The sequence below is a fragment of the Molothrus ater genome, chromosome 10 (genome assembly GCF_012460135.2).
Source record: "Molothrus ater isolate BHLD 08-10-18 breed brown headed cowbird chromosome 10, BPBGC_Mater_1.1, whole genome shotgun sequence".
Classification (NCBI taxonomy): domain Eukaryota; kingdom Metazoa; phylum Chordata; class Aves; order Passeriformes; family Icteridae; genus Molothrus; species Molothrus ater.
In genome coordinates, this window is record NC_050487.2 from 8,222,841 (window position 1) to 8,244,995 (window position 22,155).

Consider the following 22,155-nt stretch of genomic DNA (forward strand, 5'->3'; position numbering starts at 1 on the left):
GTTGCCTGTTTTTTTTTTATCCTAAAAGAACACACAAACCAGAAGATGGGCTTGAAGTCCCACAAAAGACTACCCAGACCTACCATGAAATTCATTACCACCACAAAGCTCATCTGGCTTTGGTTGTGAGGATTGAGCTTTTCACCAGTAACACACAGAATAAGGACCAGATATTGCTTCCCTGTGCAACACTAGCAGAGATCTTGTCAGAAATTCAAAAGGAAGCAATCACAGCCTTTCTCCAAGCAATACATGAAGGGACAATTGTTTGACAACTGTAACTTGACTTCGGAGGAGGCCAGGCAGGAGAAAAGCAGCAGAGCTCCTGCAATAACATTTAAATGCTGATTTTGAAATGCACCAGGTGGTACAAGAAAATCACAGAGGGAGTAACCCTTGGAAGATCTATTGAGCTACATGAGAACATACCATAACCAAATCAGCAGAGGAGAGAACCAACTAAATTTGGTTCAGACAGACTGTGTTTCAGTATCGCTCCCAGGCCCCGCCTGGAGCTTCCGTCTTCTCAGCTCCTTTTAAAACCTAACATGTTGAGTCTGTGCATTTTCTCCCCTGCCAAAAATAATCAACCTGAAAAAAAATCCTCCTGAAATCTCAAATCTGCACAGTCTTAGTCACCCTTCTGATCACCCTTTTGTGCAGACAGACTCTACATCAGTGCTATTTTGACAAAAAGAGTTATCTATGACTAAAATGGGAAAGTACACACAAATTACATTGCTTCCCCACCCTTAAAAAACCCACCATCCAAGAATCTTATCACAGAAAAACATATAATTAGACTGTACACTTCTGATGCAAACTGAACTGCTGCTTTCAATGATCACAGACACTCTTCAAAGCCTCCAAGATTAAAAGAATCTTATCATTCAAATTATTACTTCTTAGGGATGCTCTTATCAAAGTTCGAAGGAAAATTCTAAAAACAGCACTGATAAGAAACCAGGACTGAGCCATATTTTAAATGACACTGGATTTTCTGCCAATTGGCCAATTCACAACTCAGAAAAAGCAAGTGTAGATGAAGACAAAGCTGTTGGCTCTCATAACCTTTACAATATCACAGTAAAAATCTCAACTGTCTCACATATTTATACTAAATGGCAGGTCTAAAATTGAGATTTGTAATTTCACAGCATCAAAATCATCACAGATGGCTACAGTCTATTGCTTCTTTAATCTGTCTTTTCTCCCTTCCTGCTTGTTTTCCCCCCTCCTCCTTTGAGTTAGAAAGATACGTGTTTTATCATAAGGAAATCGTAACTAAATCCAAACCACATTTTATTAATGTGTAACAAAACAATTTACATAACAATGATGTCTACAAGTGAAGTTTAAAATTACTTTATGTCTCAGCTTTGCCCTAAAGCACTAATTGCCTTAGTCTTGAGATGTGCCACTATTTGGGATAGTCGTCTTCCATCAACAATATTCCACATTCATATTCTCCTAAATGGATAGCCACTAACACAGAACATTTGGGGGAGAATAAACAGTAGTACAAATAGCAAATTGGAATTTTCTTTGGCATCTAATTCCCAGCTACAAGTTCATTTGCAAGCAAAGAATCAGAGCTCAACTAAAACTTTTACACATCAGGACCAATTTTGCAGAACTACTGCCATGACACACTTGTGAAGCTTCCCAACTAAATATGGATTTAGTACTTAGCTCCTTTTCCTTCCTGTCCCAGGTTTTTGCATATATACATAAACACACACTTATGGATGTTCAATAAGAAAATCATCATCAATAAAATTAACTGGGATAAAAAAGCAGTCAGAGAAAGGGCAGCTTTTTGTCATCATATTCAAACACCTCCATACCACCGACACAAATTTTTAAAAATCCCATTTGAGGTCAGAAAGTCATTAACTCCCACTACAAGAACTTTAGATGTGAAAAGGCTTTCCATTATGCTTCCTACACACACACACACACATCAGAAATCAGGCAAAAGAATCTCAAGGAAAAGAGATTTTTTTTTTATTTAAAAATTGGGAGGGCGAGTGAACTTGAAGCAGCTTGCAGGACAGCCCAAGGGCCAGCTGGTCTGTCCCAGCCCTGTGTGCAGGGAGCGGCTCCCAGGAGAGGACAAGGAGCTCCAGCACAGACTGGGGATCTCCCAACAAGTGCAAAGCCCCAGTCCACTGGCCCAAACTATTCCTGCCCACTGAGCTTTTGTTAAACATTTAAGATCTTAATCAATCCTCACTCTGACCCTAGGATCACAGGGGAAGATGGATGAGGAAACGGACAACCTCTGACCTTTCCTTGTATTTGTCCTGCCACAGTCAACCTATTGAAAAACAATTGAGGTGGAACCTGCTCACCAGCTCCCATCCCAGACCAGCGCCCTTTCACAGCCTTTCCCAAACTCAAAGTCTCTTCCCCTGCCCCCAGTCCTCTATACCAAAACCACAGGAATCCTCCTCACTTCATCCTCCTCCTCCCCTCCAAAAACCTGTCAGAGCAGAACATTAGCTAAACGATGAAGTTAAGAGTGGAAAGAAAAGGGGAAACCTCATTCAGTAGTGTCAAAGGCCAAACTGCTTTAACAGCCTCACTGGAAACTGGAGAGAAGCTGCACAGTTCTGGTGAGCTTCATGAATTCATCAGGAGGAGCTTCCCAGTTAACTGTTCTGGCTGGAGAATGGCAAGTGTGAGAAAAGGAAACCACAAGTAACAGCTGATGAAATGAGTTTAGCACTTTCAATTATGTGCTGGCTGGAATGCTCTGAAAATGATGAGCACAGGCCAACTTCACTCTGGAGAGCCCAAGAGACAGAACATTTCTAACACTTTTGTCAATATGGCATCACCTGATCTCCTTTTTAATTGGGAAATGGAGAATTGGGTTTCCTGAGCCCAAACGTCCCCAGATGCAGCTGAGAGCCTTTAGGTAAGCTGGCAGTCATCCCCAAGGTCTGCTCCAACACTACAAAAATGAACCTAAAAAGCATGCCGCTATAACCACTGCCCATCAGCAAAACCTCAAGAGATTTCCCCCAAACAACACAAGATTTGTTGGACAATTAGCTCACCACATCTGGGCCATTGACACTGAGAAATGGATGATCTGTGTCAGTCAGAACGACCCAGTACTGACCTAATAGGCTGTGGGAGAAGGTGGAATCATCTCTGTGCAATAAACCAATAAATGCTTCCCCACTTCACCTCCTCCTCTCACAGCCCAGGCTGGTGAGGTGTCAGGAAGCTTTGCTCAGAAGCTATTGAGCTGTGAGAGATTAACAGCATCTCCCCAGCCACCAATGGCTCCCCCAGCAGCACCCAGGCAGTGCCACAGGTTCACACACTTGGTGACAAAAAGGCTTTTGAGTTTCCATCTCACAGGATGGAAAAACCAACAAGAAAAAACAGCATTTTACCCCAGACAGGATGGTCTGTCATTGTGCAGCTCATCTTTCAGTCCTCTGTAATTTCAGCTCATGGCAGTTTTGTTGCCACTATGCCACATTAGGCTTCTCTCATAGAGCAAAAACTCGGGAAATTAAAGCTGAAGGTCACACATAGCAGTTCTTTCCTACCAAAATATAATTTCAATGCATAATAACGAACTTCATATTGACTGTAAATTACCATTTAAAAGAAATCAAGTAGGACATTCAAAAGACACCATTCTCTCAGGAATCCATCACAAAAGCAGCCAGTTACTTGCTTTGCTAACTTGTTCTCAGTCTCAAGATGATAAAAATGCTCAAGTAAAAAATACCAAGAAGATGAGGCAACTGACTCCAAAGAACATTTTCTAAAACATGGCTCCAAATCCCTGAAGGAGCTAAGCACCTTCAATTCAGCACCCAGCAAAATTAAGCTCATTGACCTGTGCAAAAAACCATTTAAGTTTGATCTTAATTTATGCTTACATGAGCAAGACTTTCAAAGCAGAGGCTAAAGATATTTTATTTATAAACTGTCTTCTCTCCTTCCCTAACTTTCTACAGCTTCTTTATCCAGAAAAGGAAGGCGAAGAGAATATCGGTATTGAAGGTTTTTCTTTTAGGCGAATCTCTCTTTTATACAAACTTTAATCCCTAATTCTGCAGCACACAGGATAGTGTGTGTGTGTGGGAGGGTGGGGTGGAGACTTCTAGCATTTCTAAGAGTATCCTAGCACCTCTATTATTTAACTGACAATAGAGACTCTCTGAGAAATGAAAATATTTAACAAAGGCAGCAGTGTCAAATATCAAAGGGTATTTAGTGCTAAAAATTTGCGACAAGTAAAACACCAAAGATTTCCACTTCCTAAAGTGGGAAAGTAATCCAGCTAAAACTCCTGTGCTGCCTCCCAGACTGGTTCTTAACCTACTGCATTATCCAAAGTCAACTTTGCCAGAATTTCCCGTGTTTAACAGAGTTCCCTTGAAAGATTTCTCTCTTCAAACAATGGTAGCTCAACTGCACTGCTTTGCAGTCATCCACATTTTGGTGACTATCGAGCCAAATCAAATTTAGGCGTCTGCTAGAAAATGTGTTTCACCTTCTGCCTATTACAGCAGTATAATTTGTTTTGCATTATATAATTCTTAGCCTTGCCACCTGGAGCTGTTGGACTTCTTCATTAAACCCCTCTGTCCCACCACATCCCAGAGGGCTGCTAATTGCTGGCTTTAGTCCATTTACTCTCATCTCTGATTGAATTATGCATTCCACTATGTCCTAATGAACAGTACAATATGGCTCATCCTACCTTGGCATTCTCCATTGCGCTCCTCATAGCCAGCATTGCACAAGCAGTTGCCAATGGGCACCAGCCATTCGCCATCTGCCCCACAGTACATTTTTGGCACATCCTTCTCTTCCGAGTTGTTGACACAGGAGCCACGAACCTCCACCAGAGAGGAGGTGTCAGCCCCAGTAATGGTGTCTGGAAACTGCGCCAGGTTCCGAACCGTCAGCGGGCACTTCTTGTAGAACACGCGGACAGAGACCAAAGCAATGCAGGCACCGACGTCCTGGAAAGCCAAATAAAACCCCTTCTTGCTGAGTGGTCCCACGTCCCTGATCTCTGTATTCAGCTTCATGATCCTGTCACCAATGTCCACCTGGGTGAAGCTCTCATCAGCAGCAATGGTGTCGATCTTGGCAAACTGGCTCTCACGAATAAAACGCTCTTTATCGTTGTTCGATTCGTAGTAATAAAGGTTGAAAGTCTCCTTGCAAGTTCCCATGACACCTGGCAGGCTGTTGCAGTCTCTGAGTGTGAACTTGATTTCAATATAAACCCTCTGAGCCCCCTCTCGGGGAATCCAATCAGTTCGTAACCAATTATTCTGACTGGGCTCCATCACGTTGCAGACTTGGTAGGTGCGGATAGGAGTGTTCTTCTCATCCATGATGCTCACTTCCTCCCACTGCAGGGAGGAAAAGGGGGAGAAAAACACATCAGTGTTAAAAGGAACAACAGAGCTTCACAACAAAAAATAGGCACTCGTTCCATTACGGGGAAACAAACAAACAGACCAAAAAACAGCTCAGCAGACAAAGCCATAGCCAGGACTTCAACTGCTTGGACATTAAAGGAAGCATCTGTTCAGAAGAAACAAATTCCAAATCCCTCATTCCTCGAGGAGCAAGCATGTGCTTTAAGGGCCCTCTGAACCTATCCAAGAACGCTACCTCGACTGACTCGGTTTATTTCAGTACAGTTCAGTCTACAGAACACTGCCTGGAGCAGGGCTACACACAGAACTTCACAGAGCAGCACTGCCCTGCAGTGTTTTCTCTGCAGCAGATATCTCATGGACCCTGCCTCACACCTGGAAATATCCAGCAGGTGACACAGTGCAACTTAGTCACACAGAGAGGGTGACATCCACATTTCAGGCATCACTACCACTTATTTTCAAAACTCACAAGCCACTCTCTTATTATTTCTCTAAGCTGCCAACTACTTTCCTGGGCTTACCAATGTCCCAGACAGACTCAGTAAATTCTGCTTTGGAGCTGGGCAGAAATAGCTGTCTACAAAGAACTTGGGTAGCTCTTAGAAAGGAAAAACAGGTAAAAAGACAATATCATCAGTCGACCAGCAACATCACCATAACTTTGTTATCCAAACAGAGTTTCTTACCAGTAGGAAGGTAAAAAAAGAAAAAACTCTACACATTTTTTCTGGAGGAAATGTCAGGGAACAGCTAAATTCATACTATCAAAATCCCAAAAGAGTTACCAGAGAGGGAAATTGCTGAAAGATCAGGATAGCAGCATTCTTCAGAATTGTTACACCCCTCAGATCAAGTTCAGGCATCTTCAGAAGTGCCAACCAGGCAACATGATTATGAAACAACAACAATATGTGTAATCCAAAGTGGGTTTGGAAGGAGGAGATACAGGAGTTTAGCATAATGAATTCAGAGAAGGAAAGCACATACTCAACAGTTCTGAAAAAAATTGGTCAAAGTATTATCATAGACAAAAAAAACTTTATCAGAGTGCTCTACTGGCAGGGAGAGAAGGGAAAGTAGGGGCATTAGGAAAAGAAATCTCTCCAGGAAATAAAACCAGCAGAACCATAGCACTTCAATTCACATCATTCAATTTATCCTTCCCTATAACAATATTAGATAATGATATGCTGACTAGGTTTGCAAGCAATACAATGAAGCATATAAAATTATCCTTAGAAAACAGTAATAACTTTAAAGAGACTTCTCGAAGTGCTTTTCAAAACTACTGAAGCCATAGCTTTGATAAACAGAGGCCTTCTTAAGATGAAGGGGCTTCTTGTATAATATCCTGCATTCTTCTCACAAGGATTGCTCTTATGCAAGTGATTTTTACTTAAAAAGCTTCCAGCTTAGCTGAATCCGTTTATAGAATGACAGCAGTTAGCACCATGAGTCACTAGGAGCAGAAAGAATAATATTTTATTTGCTGCCTAGAGATAACTGCAAATTAAAATGAAGGAGGGGGGAAATCAATACTCAGCATGTCACTCCTTTCCAGAGAAAAGGAAGAAATAAATCTTAAAAACCCATCTATCAATGTAAAGTGTAACATGTTGTTAGTAAGAAGACAGACTTGTTTAATTTAGAGCACCACAGAGCTAGTGCACTGTTACAATGTTGTCTTTATGATCCATCACTTTCCATCCTGCTTATCTTCAGATTGCCTATGCTACCAATATTGTGTGTGGTACAAGAAAAAGGAAGAAGCAGAGGGAAATAATACTTGTTGATGGGATTTCCTTTAGTGCATTAACACAATGGAGGATGCTGCTGGAGGATTCAATAGCGAGACCGCTGAGGTCACAGACACAGCAACTGAATTCAGCAAGTTTTTGGATCCTGTTCTCAACACACCCATCTGCTGACCAACACACAAATGTACAGAGCTGGGCTTCTCATTCCGTTTACACAAATACGAAACAAACCCAAGTGCATCTTTCTGACAGAGCTGAAAATAACGACAGCCCAAAATGTCCAGCCCAAAATGTAAATTACTTGTGACTCTAAGTATGCGGTCAAAGCTGTAACTTTTTGCTTTCAAGCTGAAATTAAATTTTATAATTCAGCTCTTCCCACAGTTTAATGATGCAGATTAAAACTTTCTGGGCACAAAACCTGCTTTTCAACTGTGAATTGCAAGAGTAAATCATTAATTACATTTATAATGCAATTCAATAATTCCTCTGAGGCTACTATATAACTAGCTAAATGACTAGATCTTTATCTCCAGCCCTTCTTGTCCACACAACCCAGGAACAGTGGGGTTCAGATCTAGAAAAATACCTTTTTTTTTAATAGAAAATAAAGTATACACAGGTAAAGAAAAACACTGAAAGACAAATTCTTCCCACGAAGAAAAAGGAGTTTGTTTCTGCTGCTTGAAATAAATCTGCAGCATATGAAGTAAAGTAAATGCTTTCCAAGCACTATATCTCAGAAACAGACCATGTACTCTTAAATTTTTCACTACAGGCTTAAAAATAGAACACACATATGTAGGTTTAGTGAAACGAGTCACGTCCACAATAAGAGCACACATTTTTCCTTCTCAAGCTTGCATGGCGCTTTCAGAAAAAGCATGTGGAGAAAGGGGGAATCCAACAGCCATTAATAATACACAGCTGTCCTCTGATCATTGATTCCACTGCTGACTTATTAAAACTTGTATTTTAGGTTCTGTTTGAATACACAGCGTAGATATCCCTTGGAGTGGCGTCCGAAAGACCCCGTCTCGTTAAGCGACACTTCCAGGGTGTGGGATGAACAGGGAAGCCCGACTCTGCCCGAGATAGAGCTGTACCTTTCCACGCTGTCAAAAGATGGGGGCAATTGCCTGCAATCAGCGCTGAATGTGCACCGTGGGCGCTGCCAGAGGCCTGCCAATCACATCCCCACTCTCTGAAAAAGCGAGTTTCGGGGACAGCACAGCGTGCTCAGGCGGAGCACAAGCCAGGACTGTAGTCAAGTTCACCCAGAACGACAATGGGGGAGCAAAACAATCCCCCATTCTCCCGTGTTATGGTTATTCAGAGCTTATGCATAATGCATCAGCAGCCAACGCAGCCTCGGATTCCTTCCGCTCACTGCTGTTTCCTTAGCTCTGCTTCTTCTAATTACGAGCGGGAATGCACACAAAAAAAAAAAAGTAAATTTGTAGGTTCCTGAAGAATCCAGTGCTTTGTTGTGCACAGGTCCTGATCTTTCAGCATTTTCCTTTTTCAAGCACTTTGACTTAGTTACTTCTGCTTAAGTATTCCAAGCTGCTTTTACTCCTTTAATATTAAAAGGATTTGGGATTTTTTTTACATTAGTGTTTAGTGCACATTGCTGGCATTTTTGCTTAAATTGTTCATATGAAGAAAGAAAAAGCCTTTCTAATTGCTTATTAAAAGCAATTCCCATGAAGTACAGTCTCCTCCAGATCCCAGCAATTCCAGAGTCCAACATTCGATGGAGTTTCCCAGAGAGGCACTGGGCACCCTGTAGGTCAGGGCACAGATGAGGGAGCAGCAAGGAGCATCTAATAATATAAAGCTAAACCAAAAATTAAAGCTCTCTTAGCAAAGGGACTCTAAGCCAAGCAATGAACCTCTTAATGTCATCACATCAGCACTGGGCAGTGCAATCGAGCAGCCTTCTCTTCAATAAGATAATTGTAAAAGTACATAAAAAGAAACTCCAAGGAATCACAGTCAAGCACTAGGTGCTGCAATTTATCTGTTCAGAAACCAAAACACACGATGTTTACACCCTGAAACAGGACAACCGTCCCATCACAACAAAAGGTCTGTTGTGTATATTGATCCCTACTCCTTCATCCAGAAATAGAACAGCAATTGCCCTGAACATCTCCCAGCCGAGACAGTCCACAGATAAAATAATAGCAGTCAAGAATGCCAATTCAGTCGGCAGATCACATTTCTTGTTGGTATTTCAGTTTTAAATAGGCATCTAAGCCCATGCCTCAACCAATCTCTTAATTCTGAAACCTCTTTTCTGCCCTTTTGGTTTCCACTTATTCCATGACAGAACTATCCAAAGGGAGTATAGAGTTTCTCCAACAAAGAGTAATTCACTTGGTAAGCCAGGGAAGAAATCTGACCTCCTCACCACAATCAACAATAATCGAGCCATTAGGACTCTCTGAAAGTTACTAATCACCCCCTTTACCCTTTTGATCAGATAGCGGTTTAAAACTTACCCCTCCTTCCAGGGGACTTGCTATCCACCCCAGTTCTCCCTGAACTGATCTGGAATCCAGCAAGGTAACTGCAGAAAGGTATAAATAAAAGAGATTAAATTCCAGCTGCCAAAAGGCAATACTAAAATAAATGGTTTACCTGAACGTTTCCATATGTGCGGAGCACATCGCATCCACCTTCCACTTGAAACGAAATGTTATTTCCGAACGCGTCAATATCAAAAACACTTCGAAACTCTCACAGAGGAATAGCATGTTGGTTTCCCGGCGCCCTGGAGCCGCTCAGGGGTGCGGAGGGGAGCGGCGGCGTCCCGGCACACCTGCGGGAGACACCGGAGCGCCTCTCGGAGCGCTCCCCGCCGCTGGGCACCGCACCTCCCGCCGCCCGGGACAGCGCGCCCGCAGCCAGCGATGGGCTCAAAGCGGGTACATCCCGAGACACCCCGGGAGCACGGCTGGGCACCGAGAGACCGGGCAGGGGCTCCCGAGGGACCGGCGCCGCACGCCCACAGCGCGGGACGGCCGCGGGCTTGTCCCGCGGAGCCGCCGCCGGACCGTCCCGCAGAACGGGCTGAACCGGGGCCCCGGGGAACGGCGCGGAGCCGCCGAGCGCTCCCGGCAGAACCGGTTCCATGAGCCGCCCTCCGATCCGGGGCCGCCCCAGCGCGGCTGGCGGGAGCGCGGAGCCTCGGCGGCCCGGCCCGGCCGGGGCAGCGGCGGCGCTGGGGGACGCGCGGGGCAGGCGGCAGCCGCTCCGCTCCGCCCCGCGACACCTGTGCCGGCACCGCGGGCAGCCCCGGCAGCGCCGCTCGGACAGGTCCGCGCCCGCCGGACGGGCAGCGAGCGGCCGGGGCAACGCGGGGCAGGCGCCGTCCCGGCGGCGAGCGGAGCGGCGGGGCGGGGAGGGGACGGGACAGCACCGCTGCCTGCCCGGGGACATCGAACTTCGCCCCGGCGCCCCGCCGGGAGAACGCGCAGCCCGGCCGCCGGCAAGGCTCACCTTCGTTGGCGGGATAGACCCGAGAGCCAGTGACGGCACCGCAGACGCCGACGAGGAGCGGGAGGAGTGCGCAGATCGGGACCCCGGCCATGCCGCCGCCGCCGCGCTCCGGCCGCGCTATCCCAGCGGAATAACTGCCTACATGGGGCGCGCGGCGCGCGCTAGACATTGCCAAGGGGGCGGGGCCGGCCCGTCCGTCAGGTGCCGCCGCCAATCACCGCCCGCTCCGCGCCGCGCGCCCCGCCCCGTCCCGCCCCGCGGGGAGCCGGGCCGGGCGCTGCGGGGCGCTCCGGCCGGGCCGTGAGGGGAGCGCTGCCCCGGGTGGGCGGCGGCAGCGGCCGGTGAGCGCTCCGCAGGGCTCTGCGACCTTAACAGTGTCCGAACTCCTAAAGATGATGGAAAAGACGAAAAGACAAAGTTAGGAGAGGCAGAGCGGCGGAGGAGCCGCGGCCGCGGCGCGCACACGGACCTGCCCCGCGCCGAGCCCGCGGCTGCCCCGCGTCCCGGGAGTGTCCCGGGAGCGTCCCGGGAGCTGCCGCCGCCCCGCCCGGCCCGGCCCGGCCCGGCGCCACCGTTGAGCAACAGCGCCACCTGGCGGGAGCAGCGGCTCCAGCGGCAGCGGCTCCCCGGGGCCGGGCAGGGACGGACCGGGACGGACTGGGGTGGACAGAGATGGACAGGGACGGGCAGGGATGGACAGTGCGGGCGGCCGCTGTCAGCAGCGCTTCCCTTGGGAGCGGCAGAGGCCGGGCCCGGCGCTCACCGCGAAGGTGCCAATCGTTCACGCTTTTATGCACCGGGGCAGCGGCTGGGCGGGGCGGGCTGGAGGGAAAGCCGGGCTCGGAGCGGCTCCCTCTGAACGCTAAGATCCATCGGGACCCACAAGCTCGTGCACATCCCCCTCGTACACGGGACGGTCCCCCCGAGCCGTGCCCGGGGACACCGGTGCTGGCTGATGCCCTCAGGCTACCCCGGGATCCTGCCTCTGCAGCCACAGCCGCGCTTTGCTTTGAACGCTCTGAACACCTGACTTCTTCAATAAGGCTCTCTAAACGCGCCTTGACAACAAAAGCGTAGTTTGTAGAAGCCCGCTAAGCCTTGGGTGGGTCAGGCAGCGTCAGTGGGCTGAGAACCGTCCTTGAACAGTCCGCACTCACAGAGCAGCCCCCAGACCTGTCTGTCTCTCTGTCCGGCCACCCAGCCGCCTGCCGAGACAGCGCTGCGGGACCGGGGGAAACCGAGCAGCTCCCCCACTGCCCTCCCTGTGATGCTCCGTCCCTCCTCCGCTATCGGTACCGCTGCCTGAGCCTCGGGAAGCTCCAGAGCCGGCGGTTCCCGCAGCGCAGCCCTCTTCGGCCGCCGAGTTCCCCACGCTCCCGCCGCGGCTCCCGGCGGTGGCGCTGCCTTGGTTTCCCGCAGGTTCGGAGCCGGTAGCAGCTCCCCTTGTCCCGTGGGGCAGCCCCCTTGTCCCGCGGCGCTGCCTCGGTTTCCCGCAGTTCGGAGGCGGTAGCAGCTCCCCCTGTCCCGTGGGGCAGCCCCCTTGTCCCGCGGCGCTGCCTCGGTTTCCCGCAGGTTCGGAGGCGGTAGCAGCAGCCCCCTGTCCCGTGGGGCAGCCCCCTTGTCCCGCGGCTCCCTCTCGGCCCGCCCGGCGCTCCCCTGGCTCCGTGCGGGACCCGGCTCCTTCCCCCGGCTGTGTCCCAGCTCCTCGCACTCGGGGAATCGCACCCAGACGCTCCGAGGATTTTTCCTCCGTGTAGGATAAAACGAATCCTTGCCAGAGTTAGCTGTAGCTTCCGCACAGAAGCCCTTTACAGGCCCGATTAGCTAAAAAAATATTTTGAATGCGGCTTAAAGTCTGACTAACAATTCTGTGCATCGGGAAACACGCCTGCTCAGAATCTGCTGTTTTCTCTTTAAATCGCTCTACTTTTCCCCAAATCCAAATACCTCTGAAACATAATACTTACAAACACGCCCTTACTGACACTTTTTGCTTAAAACATAGAGTATCTTTCACCTGGTTTAATTTCAGGTCAAGATCTTGGGAGGATGCAATTTTTTGGCTCTTAAAAGTGCTGTTAAGAAGGTTTGGTAACACCGTATTAACAATGAGGTTCCTATTCCTGAGGCTGAGAATGTTTTCCTTAGCCTTGAACATTTCTTTTGGAGCTCCCACTGGCCGAACCTTTAAGATAACCCTGCAAAGATAGCTGGTGCGTTTTTCTCTTTCCGTAGAAAATAAATCTTTTGAGCGGCTGCTTAGATAATGGGAGTTAGAAAACAGTGTAGCACAGTCAATGCAACTGTTAAAACTTGTACTTCCTGACTTTAATTATCTACAAGAATTCTTGGCCTAATGAGAAGGAAGAAAAGGTTTAGTGCCTTTTTTATTATTTACAGAGAAATATAGGCAGTCCTCAATTAAAACTATCTGCATGTTCTTTTCACATCTTTGATGCCTCTGACAGATCTACTACTAGTCAGGATAAACTTTATGGGAATGGTGAAGCATCAAAACGTCTTCTTTTTTTAATTAAAGTTATTTTTGTGGCAATGCCAGAAGACTCAGTCGTCATTAAAAATATATAAAATGCTTTGAAACCTTAAAAATTTTTCTGTAATTTAATGCAACTTTAATTTGTTAAAAAAGTCACATAAAATAAACACAGACAATGTAAAAAAGGCCTGCAAATGTCATAAAATAAAATGTTTGCAATCCTACCAAAACTACTATATTTTGCCTCCAGTATGTGGGGCTTTTTTTAAGAAGTCTTGCCAAAATAATCACAATTTCCTTACTTTGTGTCATTTCAACAAATCCTAAAAGCCCAGCTTGGTTTTAACAGATGTCATTGATACTTGGACTAAATCCTGTTCTCAGCTTCAGCCAATAACTCCACCCTTCAACAAAGTATCTGACATCAAAATTTATTCCTTAAAATTTTGTTACAGCTGTTGGAGCTGTTACATTTGTCTTAAACGCCTATTACCTGAGCAGCCTGCTCTGCTGCCAACCTGACAACTTATGTTATTCTAACTCACTATCAGGAGTGATTTGGCTTTGATGGGAACTAATCATGTTTGCACCATCGTCAAGTTTACACCATTTAACGGTCAATTTAATGCAGCTCAATAAAGCACAGCCAGCATCTCTGGTATTTGTCTCAGAGCTTGTATTTGTCTCAGTTCCTCTGTGAAATTGTATTCATTTGCAACAGACATTGTAATAATTATGACAGTGTGTTAAATGTTTGATCCTGCCTGCTTCAGAGAGCTCAAGCCCAGCCAAATTATTTAGAGATCAGGACTCAAGTGGTACAGACAAACAGGCACAAGAACACACAAACACAGACCCTCTGAGAAACTGTAAATCATCTTGAAATGTAAGGACTGAAATATTGCTGCATTTCCTACTCACTCACAATTTGTTCTCCTCGTATTTTAAAGCACTGAGGGAATATATTAGTGTATAAATAATTGGGCACTGACACAAGGGTGTTGTCTTGGATGTATCACTGTAGTTAATATAATTTCTAGCAGAACACTGAATGGATATCAAATGTCTTAGACACATGTATGCTTATACATACAGAGTTGTTTTATGCTTTTTCCAATCACAAACACAACATTTGTAAGTTACATTAAGCCCCTGAAAGGGCTGTGATTTTGGATGAACGTTTGGTTCTATTTTTACTTTATCTTTTCATTCTCCATTTTTCTATGTCCACCTACTCATGCTCGTCCATCTCCCCAGAAGCTTTTTGCTGTCAGTCAAGTGACAACCTCAGTAGGAAGCTCTGTGTGTTCATGGGCCTCCTGAGGCCCAGCACTACATTTAGAAGGGGGAAAGAAAAAAAAAAAAGGAAAAATAAGAAAGCGGGGGGGGGGGGGGGGGGAGGAAGCTCTTCCTTTAGTATGCAATTCCACAGCCTGCAGGAAAAATTCACCCGTCTCTCCTCTGAAAAGCCTTTTCCTACAAAAATTCAATCCTATTTACTCCACTCCCACACAACTTCCACACTACTTGGGTAGTTGCAAAAGAGTGTAAAATAACCCCAGGAAGTGTAAGACTTACACACAGAGTCTCATTGTCAGAGGAAATAATGCCCCAAAGGTGCACCTTTATCAGGCTTGGCACCAGCCAGTCACTGCCGGCTCCTTCCCAGCACAAGTGCTCAGATGTGCCCAGCCTTTCCCTCCCTGGATTCACTGATTCTTTTGGATCTGTGAGTATTAAACATTTGCCAGTAGATTACTTGACAAAATTTATTGCTAGCTATTTCAGAATAACAGCTTTTTATTTGATATGTGTAAGATTTCATTCCTCAGGTCATGTTTGCTTTAGATGAAGTTGCAGGCTGTAATACAAAAAGCTGTAGCGGGAGAACATCTCCATGAAGGTAATATGCATTTCTATAAACATCAAGCTGGCAGAATGATTTTATTTCAGCTGGGATTAGCAGGAGTTTTGCTGCTGACCTCAATAAGAAAAGGATCAGGTTTATAGCTCACTTGCAAATCCACTCTGCAAAAAAAGTGAGCTTTAGGCACTGTAGATTATTTACATTTCCTTTTGTTAATCGTGATGATCATCACAAGATTTTCCTATTCATTACTGCCTTGATGCTGATTACAGGACCTGTGACAGTGTCTTTATTCAGAGTAGGCACACGGCGTGACTTGACAATATACAGACAGACAGATGCATAGATTTTTTGCCTTTTCTAAGCAGCAGTGCTAAGGGAAACTAGAGAAGCATAAGTGAAATGTAACAGGAATTTAATGACAATTGAAGGAGTATCTTTTATTACACTGGTCCTGGCAACACAACTCAAATCTCATAGTTAGTCTAAAATTTATAATATGCCATTACCAGGTCCGTGAAAAGAAATCCTATCAGCAAAGCTATTTACAAATCCAGGAGTGTTTACAATGCAGATTATGTTTCCTAAAATAAATAAACCTAAAAGGGCACTGGCAAAAGATAAAATCAGCATGGATGAAGCAGAGAAATAAATGCAGCAAAATGTCAGAACAGGTATTACTGCTTTTCACTGAATGAGCAGATCAAATGTAAGCGGTGCAAGCTCCCACTCTGCAGCAGAGGTGTCGGCTTGGCTCACCACAGCTCTCACCCTCAGCAAGGCCAGGGGCAAGCAGAGACCTGCAGGTTTTTCCTGTGAAAGTGTGACCAATAAACCAGAGCAAATAACTGTGTAAGGCTGTTTGCAGTGCACAGATGCTTGGCAACCTGGAGAGGAATGCACCTGCCCACGTTTCACTGAAAGGTTATTTAAAGCTGTGGAGGTTAACAGACACCTTAATTATTACAAACTGCTCTAGAATATCTCCCTTTTTGTACTGCCTGTCCTCAGCAGCTGCGCTCCTTACTCAGGAGCATCTGGGAGTGGCTCAGCTTCCAGAAATGAAAAATTGGCGGGATGGTGATGTCAGCCTGGCACAGGAGCAGTGCCAGTGGCAGGAGAGCTCTGGCAGGGCCAGGGCCACCAGCCAGAGGGGACATGCAGGGACAGCCTCCTCCCAAGGGCTCGGTGTGCCATTAATAAGGAAACAAACGTCAGCCCAAGAGCCTGTGCCAGAGCGCGCCGGGAATCGCCCGCAGCAGCTTCAGAGGAGCCTTGGCTGAATTGGAAAGGTAAAACTGAAACTGCACACTGCATCCAGACTTCCTTAAAAGCACCCACACATTTTTCTGCACCGGGAGAAACAATCAGTCAGGCAGACTTGGGTTTTGTCTGTCAAGAATAGGGTCACAGTTTCAGATTCTGCACCAGCCTGTTCTAAAGGTGAGTTTTACCAGCAGCTTAGCTACTAAGCTTTAATATATGGGCAGAATTGGGCCCTTCATGTGAAAACAGAATAAATCTAAAATTAATATAAATTAAAACAAAGTGTTTCCAGATTTTTTTTTTCATACTGGAATTTTAGGTTTCTTGCCATAATTTACTACAGGTATTATTAAAAAAAATAAAGCATTACTTTAATTGCACCAGTAAAAGTCAGTATAAGTAAAGATAATTTTTGTGCAAAAATCTTTGAATTGTCTTTTTTGTAAAACTGTCAAAAGAATAGAGTGTCAGAGCACTAATTCATTTTTATTCTGTGTTCAGAGACAGCAATCTTTTCAGAGATTATTTATGCAATGATGGTACCAATCAAACTGCATCAGAGACAGGTTCCCTACAGAGCACTGAAGCTTTCTGGCACTTCTAATAAAGTGTAAATTCTAATTAACTCAGATTAAACCATCCTATCTGAGATGGTCCACCCATCTTTTTGTTCACCCATTATTATGAACAAAATATTGGCAACCATATAGGAGAAAACTCCGTAAAGTAAGAAAAAATATCAACTCCTCCTTCTTTTTTAATGTGTGCTGTTTAAATAGGAGGGCAGACTCTTTGTCCTTCTTTACAATTAAATAAAAAATCGTTGCTTTTTTCCACAAAGTGGAAAGTTTTTTCTATGCATGTAGGCATGACTGATACATTCACAGGACAGGAGAAAAATGAATTTTGTGAGTTTACCTCTGGGAGAAGCACTCTGCTCCAAGTTCTGTACAGATCTTCTTAAACAGCCACTAGCAAGCTGGATGTATGTGATTGCCCACATTAAAACTGTGATGCTAAATAAACAAAATCAGAAAGCTCTGTAGGGACCCAGTGCCTGTTGTGCCATCATTGCCAAGAATTTGGAGATGTGCAGTTCCTTGTGGTAACATCTGTAAGGAGTGCAGAACTTGTGGTCTAGAGGTTGGCCGGCCTTTAAGTAATGGTGAACTTACTCAGAATCTGAAGCATTCCTGTGTTTCTCTGTCCTGATTTCAGATTATGTGTAGATAAAAAAGAATGGTTGTTTATTAGCTAAGAAACTACTTGTCCTGTTTTAGGGAGCCACTAACTGGAAGAAGTGAGTATATGTATGTGTGTGTGCTCTAGTTCACTGTGTGCACTGATTTTGTATCAGAATACTGCAAATTCTGGATTAATTTCATGTAAGCAAAATAGTAGGCACAGAGATGAAAAAGTGCAAGGACAATGGGAAAAAAACCCATCCCTTGCTTTTATATTAGAAAAGGGGCAGCCATTATTTTCCTCAATGCTGCCACTGATATTGGAAGAGTTCAGAGAATAAGGCAGTTTGTTGTGCTGGGCACTGCTGCCAGAGTATTTCCTTGTTCTCTTTTTATTTATACCCATCTGCTGGGTCTTGTCCTGCACTGAGATATTCTTGTACAGCTTTTAGCACAACCAGACCTCAAATCCACTCTCAAGGAGCTGAACATCACTGCTGCATTAGAACAAAAGGTGTTCACAGGTCTTATACCTGCATTACACCTTGCACAGGCGTGAAACTCATTTTAAGAATTTTTAAATTTCTGACATGTAAATTAGTTCTTCCTATTTCCTACACCAAAGGCACCACAAACAATTTTTCTCCAGCTGCAAACACTCTTTGTGTGTCCCATTTCCCTCTGAGTTTCTTTCCTTCAGCAGTAACTGTCTCATTCCCTTAATGAAAGTCAGACCCAAACCCTGAGCATATTTTCTTGTAAGCAGATCAGTAACAAAAATAAAGAGAAGGGACAGATCTCCCTGAATTCTACCTTAAGGCCAGATTTCCATTAGAAAATACTCATTAGTGTTTTACTGAGACAGTCAATTGTAAGACTTTCCTGACACATATGCAGTTGATATTCCCGATGATATTTTTTTTCCCAATGAAGTCACCTTGCAGTATTCTGAGGTAAATAGTAAAAATATTAAGTTTGGAGAGAAATGTGCAACCACTACAGCTTTTACAGGCACAAAAATGCCACCCCTTCAGCTACCTCCCGTGCCCACTCACCATTACTAATCCTTATTCACACAACCACACTGGCCACAGTTTCCAATGCAGACCAAAATTAGTAGTGGAAAACTTGCTTGCCTTGCTTGAACAATGGATTCAGTTCTAAGAGAGAGTGTGACTGACTATTTGCCTTGACCCATTGTGATCCCTTGTCCCCCATTTCCAGGGCTTGCACAGGACCAGAAAACAGCAAACAGTCATTTGCAGTGTGTTGAAAACAAAAGGAAAGGATTCTTGGTCATTTTTTGTCCTCTCCCTTTTGCACAAAAGGAACACCCATAGCAAAATTTATGGGTTTTCTTCCCTGGATTACTGTCTGAAGCTTTAATCAAAATATATATTTGGGAGAAATCAAGTAAAAGTAAATATAGATTTGTTTGAGTTTCACACACATCCACACCCCATTCCAAAATATCAAAAAATGCCAGCAAGATACTCAAACAAAGAGCTGTAAAAGTAAAACAGATTCCCAGTGGTGACATCTGTTAGTATAAGGATTATTTAAACATCTCTAGAGTTTTTCAAAGAAATGCCAGGATGGCTTCCTACCAAAAGGCAACTCAGTCTAATATCCTCCTTAGCTAATTTACATACAAACCATGTCTCTATATTTGTTGGCACTAGAAAACCCACATGCTTGTCTTGACATGGAAATAAAAGCAATTCAAAGGGAATCTGAAAGTGTATATATCGGGGAATGAGCTTAAACTGACCTTGGGATTAGAGAATTATCTTTTTTGTGAAGCTGAGCACAATTGTCAATGCATGGTTTGGTAAGAAATGCATTTCTTCTGAAAGCAACTTTATCATCTAGTGCAAGACAGCTTCAATTTAAGGGTACAGCAGCGTGATAAGGTGGTCTGTAAAGAAATATTTTCAGTCTATTTTTGATACATTTTTTTACCAATGAACACAAACAGGCATGCAAATGTGCAAAACCTGAATAAACATGCTGCCAAGCACATGGATGGAAAGAAAAAACAAAAGGACTCAGTAGAAACTGTGCTGTGAACAGAACCAGAGGGCTATAAAGCTACTCCAGAGCTGCCCCAGACATGGCATTCTCCATTCTCCTCAAACTTCTCAGGTGGCAAATGCAAACCTACATGCAGAGCCTCATAGAGGGAGCTCTGAGCAAGAAGGGGCACCATTCCCTCTGCGTCAGTGTCAGAAGTCCCAGGGCAGCGGAATTGCACCAGGAGTGAGGCGAAGTGTGACGCCAGCACCTCCACACCCCACCTGGAAATACCTGATGGCTTCATCACACTGGGAAGCTCCTAGAGCTCATAAACTGATGAATAAAATTTACCTGAGGATTGCAACAATATTTACAGCATTGAGAATGAATACATTGGAACCTGAAGTTTCCAAAGCTTGGGCATAGAAACTTAATTTGGGAGACATTTACCAACGTACCAATGAAATCAAATATAAGTAGACAGCATTTAGCCTGATTCCAATGCATGGTGTTTGTAAGTGCTAATGAATTTTTTCTTCTTTAATTAAAATTCCCTTTAAAGTGTTCTCTAAATAAAACATTGCTTAAAATGCATCTGCTTCAGAGTCTATCACTCACACTAAGCTTTCAGAAAAAAGATTGTCGCAACTTAAAAGGCACTATAGGATATTTAGACTAGAGTTATCTCACAACATGTTCTCTGGCTGCTCTGTTATTTGAGCTCTAAATGTTAAACACGTGAAAGCAACATAAAAGGATCTTCCCTTTAAAGCACATTTTCCAAATTCTCTCTATCTGTTATTTAGAACCCCGTAAAGATCTGTGTGTGTCTACCCATCTGCAACCACATTTATTTTTGCATGTTTTTGAGTGCATATCTCTCAGTGTCATAAGGTCTTCATAAATAAATCAACCTACTTAGATCTGCATGCTTTGAATAACAAGTCAGCCACCAGCAGATGGATACATTTTTAATTAGGTAAGCAGTCAATGCCTGTTGGTTTGAAAACTCTCTTGTTTCTCTTAAAAAGACGGAAACCAACCAAATTAAATCCAAAACTGGAGTGGGACAGCAGAGTGGTTTTAATCTGCATGTAGCTGCAAATCGGCTTAGGTCCCAGCCTGTGAGACAGCTTGAACAAATGCAATATTTTATATCAAGCAAACCTCAAAGTGAAATATTTAAGGATCTTGCAAGAATACGTTGTAAACAGTATGTATTTTTCAATACCACATGTGGTTACTTATGCAATCTTCTCACTTGAGCAAGACTCTGATCTTAATTCATTTACTGTGTTGCCTTTGCAATCTCTCAAGCAAAATATTTTTAAGCAGCAACTTTTGATTTACATAATCAGACATACTTTCCCAAATAACATTGAAGAAACTCAGAATTAACAACATCTTGTACCACTTAAATAATCCATGAAAAGAAACTTCATCAGTTCCAGTTAACTTCTTCCCACAAAAAAAAGTTTTCAGTTTTGGACTGGGAACAACATTTAGTATGACAGATACACATCTTACTCGTACCAAACTTTCCACACTACTCTGAACTTCTCCAGCTCCTGAAAGTCCAGGTAAATGCTCCAGAGAGCACCAGGACAGGCTGAGGGCTGGCCCACGGCAGAGAGCTCTCCATGTAGCAAGGGCTCCCAGGGCACCCTCCTGCCTGCAGGCAGTGGGTCTGCCCAGAGCCACCTCTCCCACTGTCCCCATGTCACCTATCCCTGATGTGCTCTCCCCATTGGCTCCCATTTCCAAAACAAGGCCTTTTGTGTCCCTTCAGATCTTTCTCCCACAGGAGTTTGGAAGTTTTCCTATCGTTTCCCAAGTGTCTTCTGTCACTCTTCTGAGCTAGTGAGATGAATTAAAGGAAACAATTCTGAGCCCAGGAAGGCAGCAGAGCTGGGAACAGGCTGTGGCTCCATGGGGTGTGAGGAGACAGCACGGCACCTCTGCCTGCCCAGACAGCACTGGCACTCCCACTTCTCCTCTCCAGACAGAGCAATGGCCAGGAGACAACGTTATCCCACACAGAATTACTGTCTCAGTGTGACCAGGTAGTGCAGACAATTGTCCTTGGAACAAAAAAGCTGCTCTGGTGTGGTATTTTCTGGGTCTCCCATGGCAGGAAGGAAAGATGGATCTGACTCCATGTTCTTAGAAGGCTAATTTATTATTTTATGATACTATATTATATTAAAGAATACTACACTAAACTATACTAAAGAATAGAGAAAGGATACAGACGGGAAGGCTAAAAGATAATACTCAAAAAACTTGTGACTCTGTCTTCAGAGTCCAACAGAGCTTGGCCATAATTGGCCAATAAGTAAAAACAATTCACACATTGGATAAACAATCTCCAACCACATTCCAAAGCAGCAAAACACAGGAGAAGCAAAGGAGATAAGAATTGTTTTCCTTTTTCTCTGAGGCTTCTCAGCTTTCCAGGAGAGAAATCCTGGGCAAAGAGGATTTTTCAGAAAATAAGATGGTGACACGCTGGCAGTAGGAGAGCCAGGAGAGCTCTCCATGGACACACAACTGGCTAAACCCACCCTGCACCACAACTGCTGTGCACACTGACCCCAGTGTGCAGCTGCTCTGTACCCAACACCCAAAA

General features: G+C 44.7%; 1 protein-coding gene across 1 annotated transcript in view; it reads right to left on the reverse strand.

Moving 5' to 3' along the window:
* Positions 1 to 10,809, reverse strand: part of EPHA4 (EPH receptor A4) — a 105,195-nt gene extending 94,386 nt beyond the window's left edge. Inside the window, exons 1-3 of the mRNA XM_036388662.2 lie at positions 10,697 to 10,809; positions 9,697 to 9,764; positions 4,736 to 5,399 (exon numbers count right to left, since the gene is read on the reverse strand). Of these exons, the coding sequence (XP_036244555.1) occupies positions 4,736 to 5,399; positions 9,697 to 9,764; positions 10,697 to 10,787 (823 nt within the window). The 5' untranslated portion in view covers positions 10,788 to 10,809. The remainder of the gene's footprint in view (positions 1 to 4,735; positions 5,400 to 9,696; positions 9,765 to 10,696) is intronic.
* Positions 10,810 to 22,155: the final 11,346 nt, after the last annotated feature.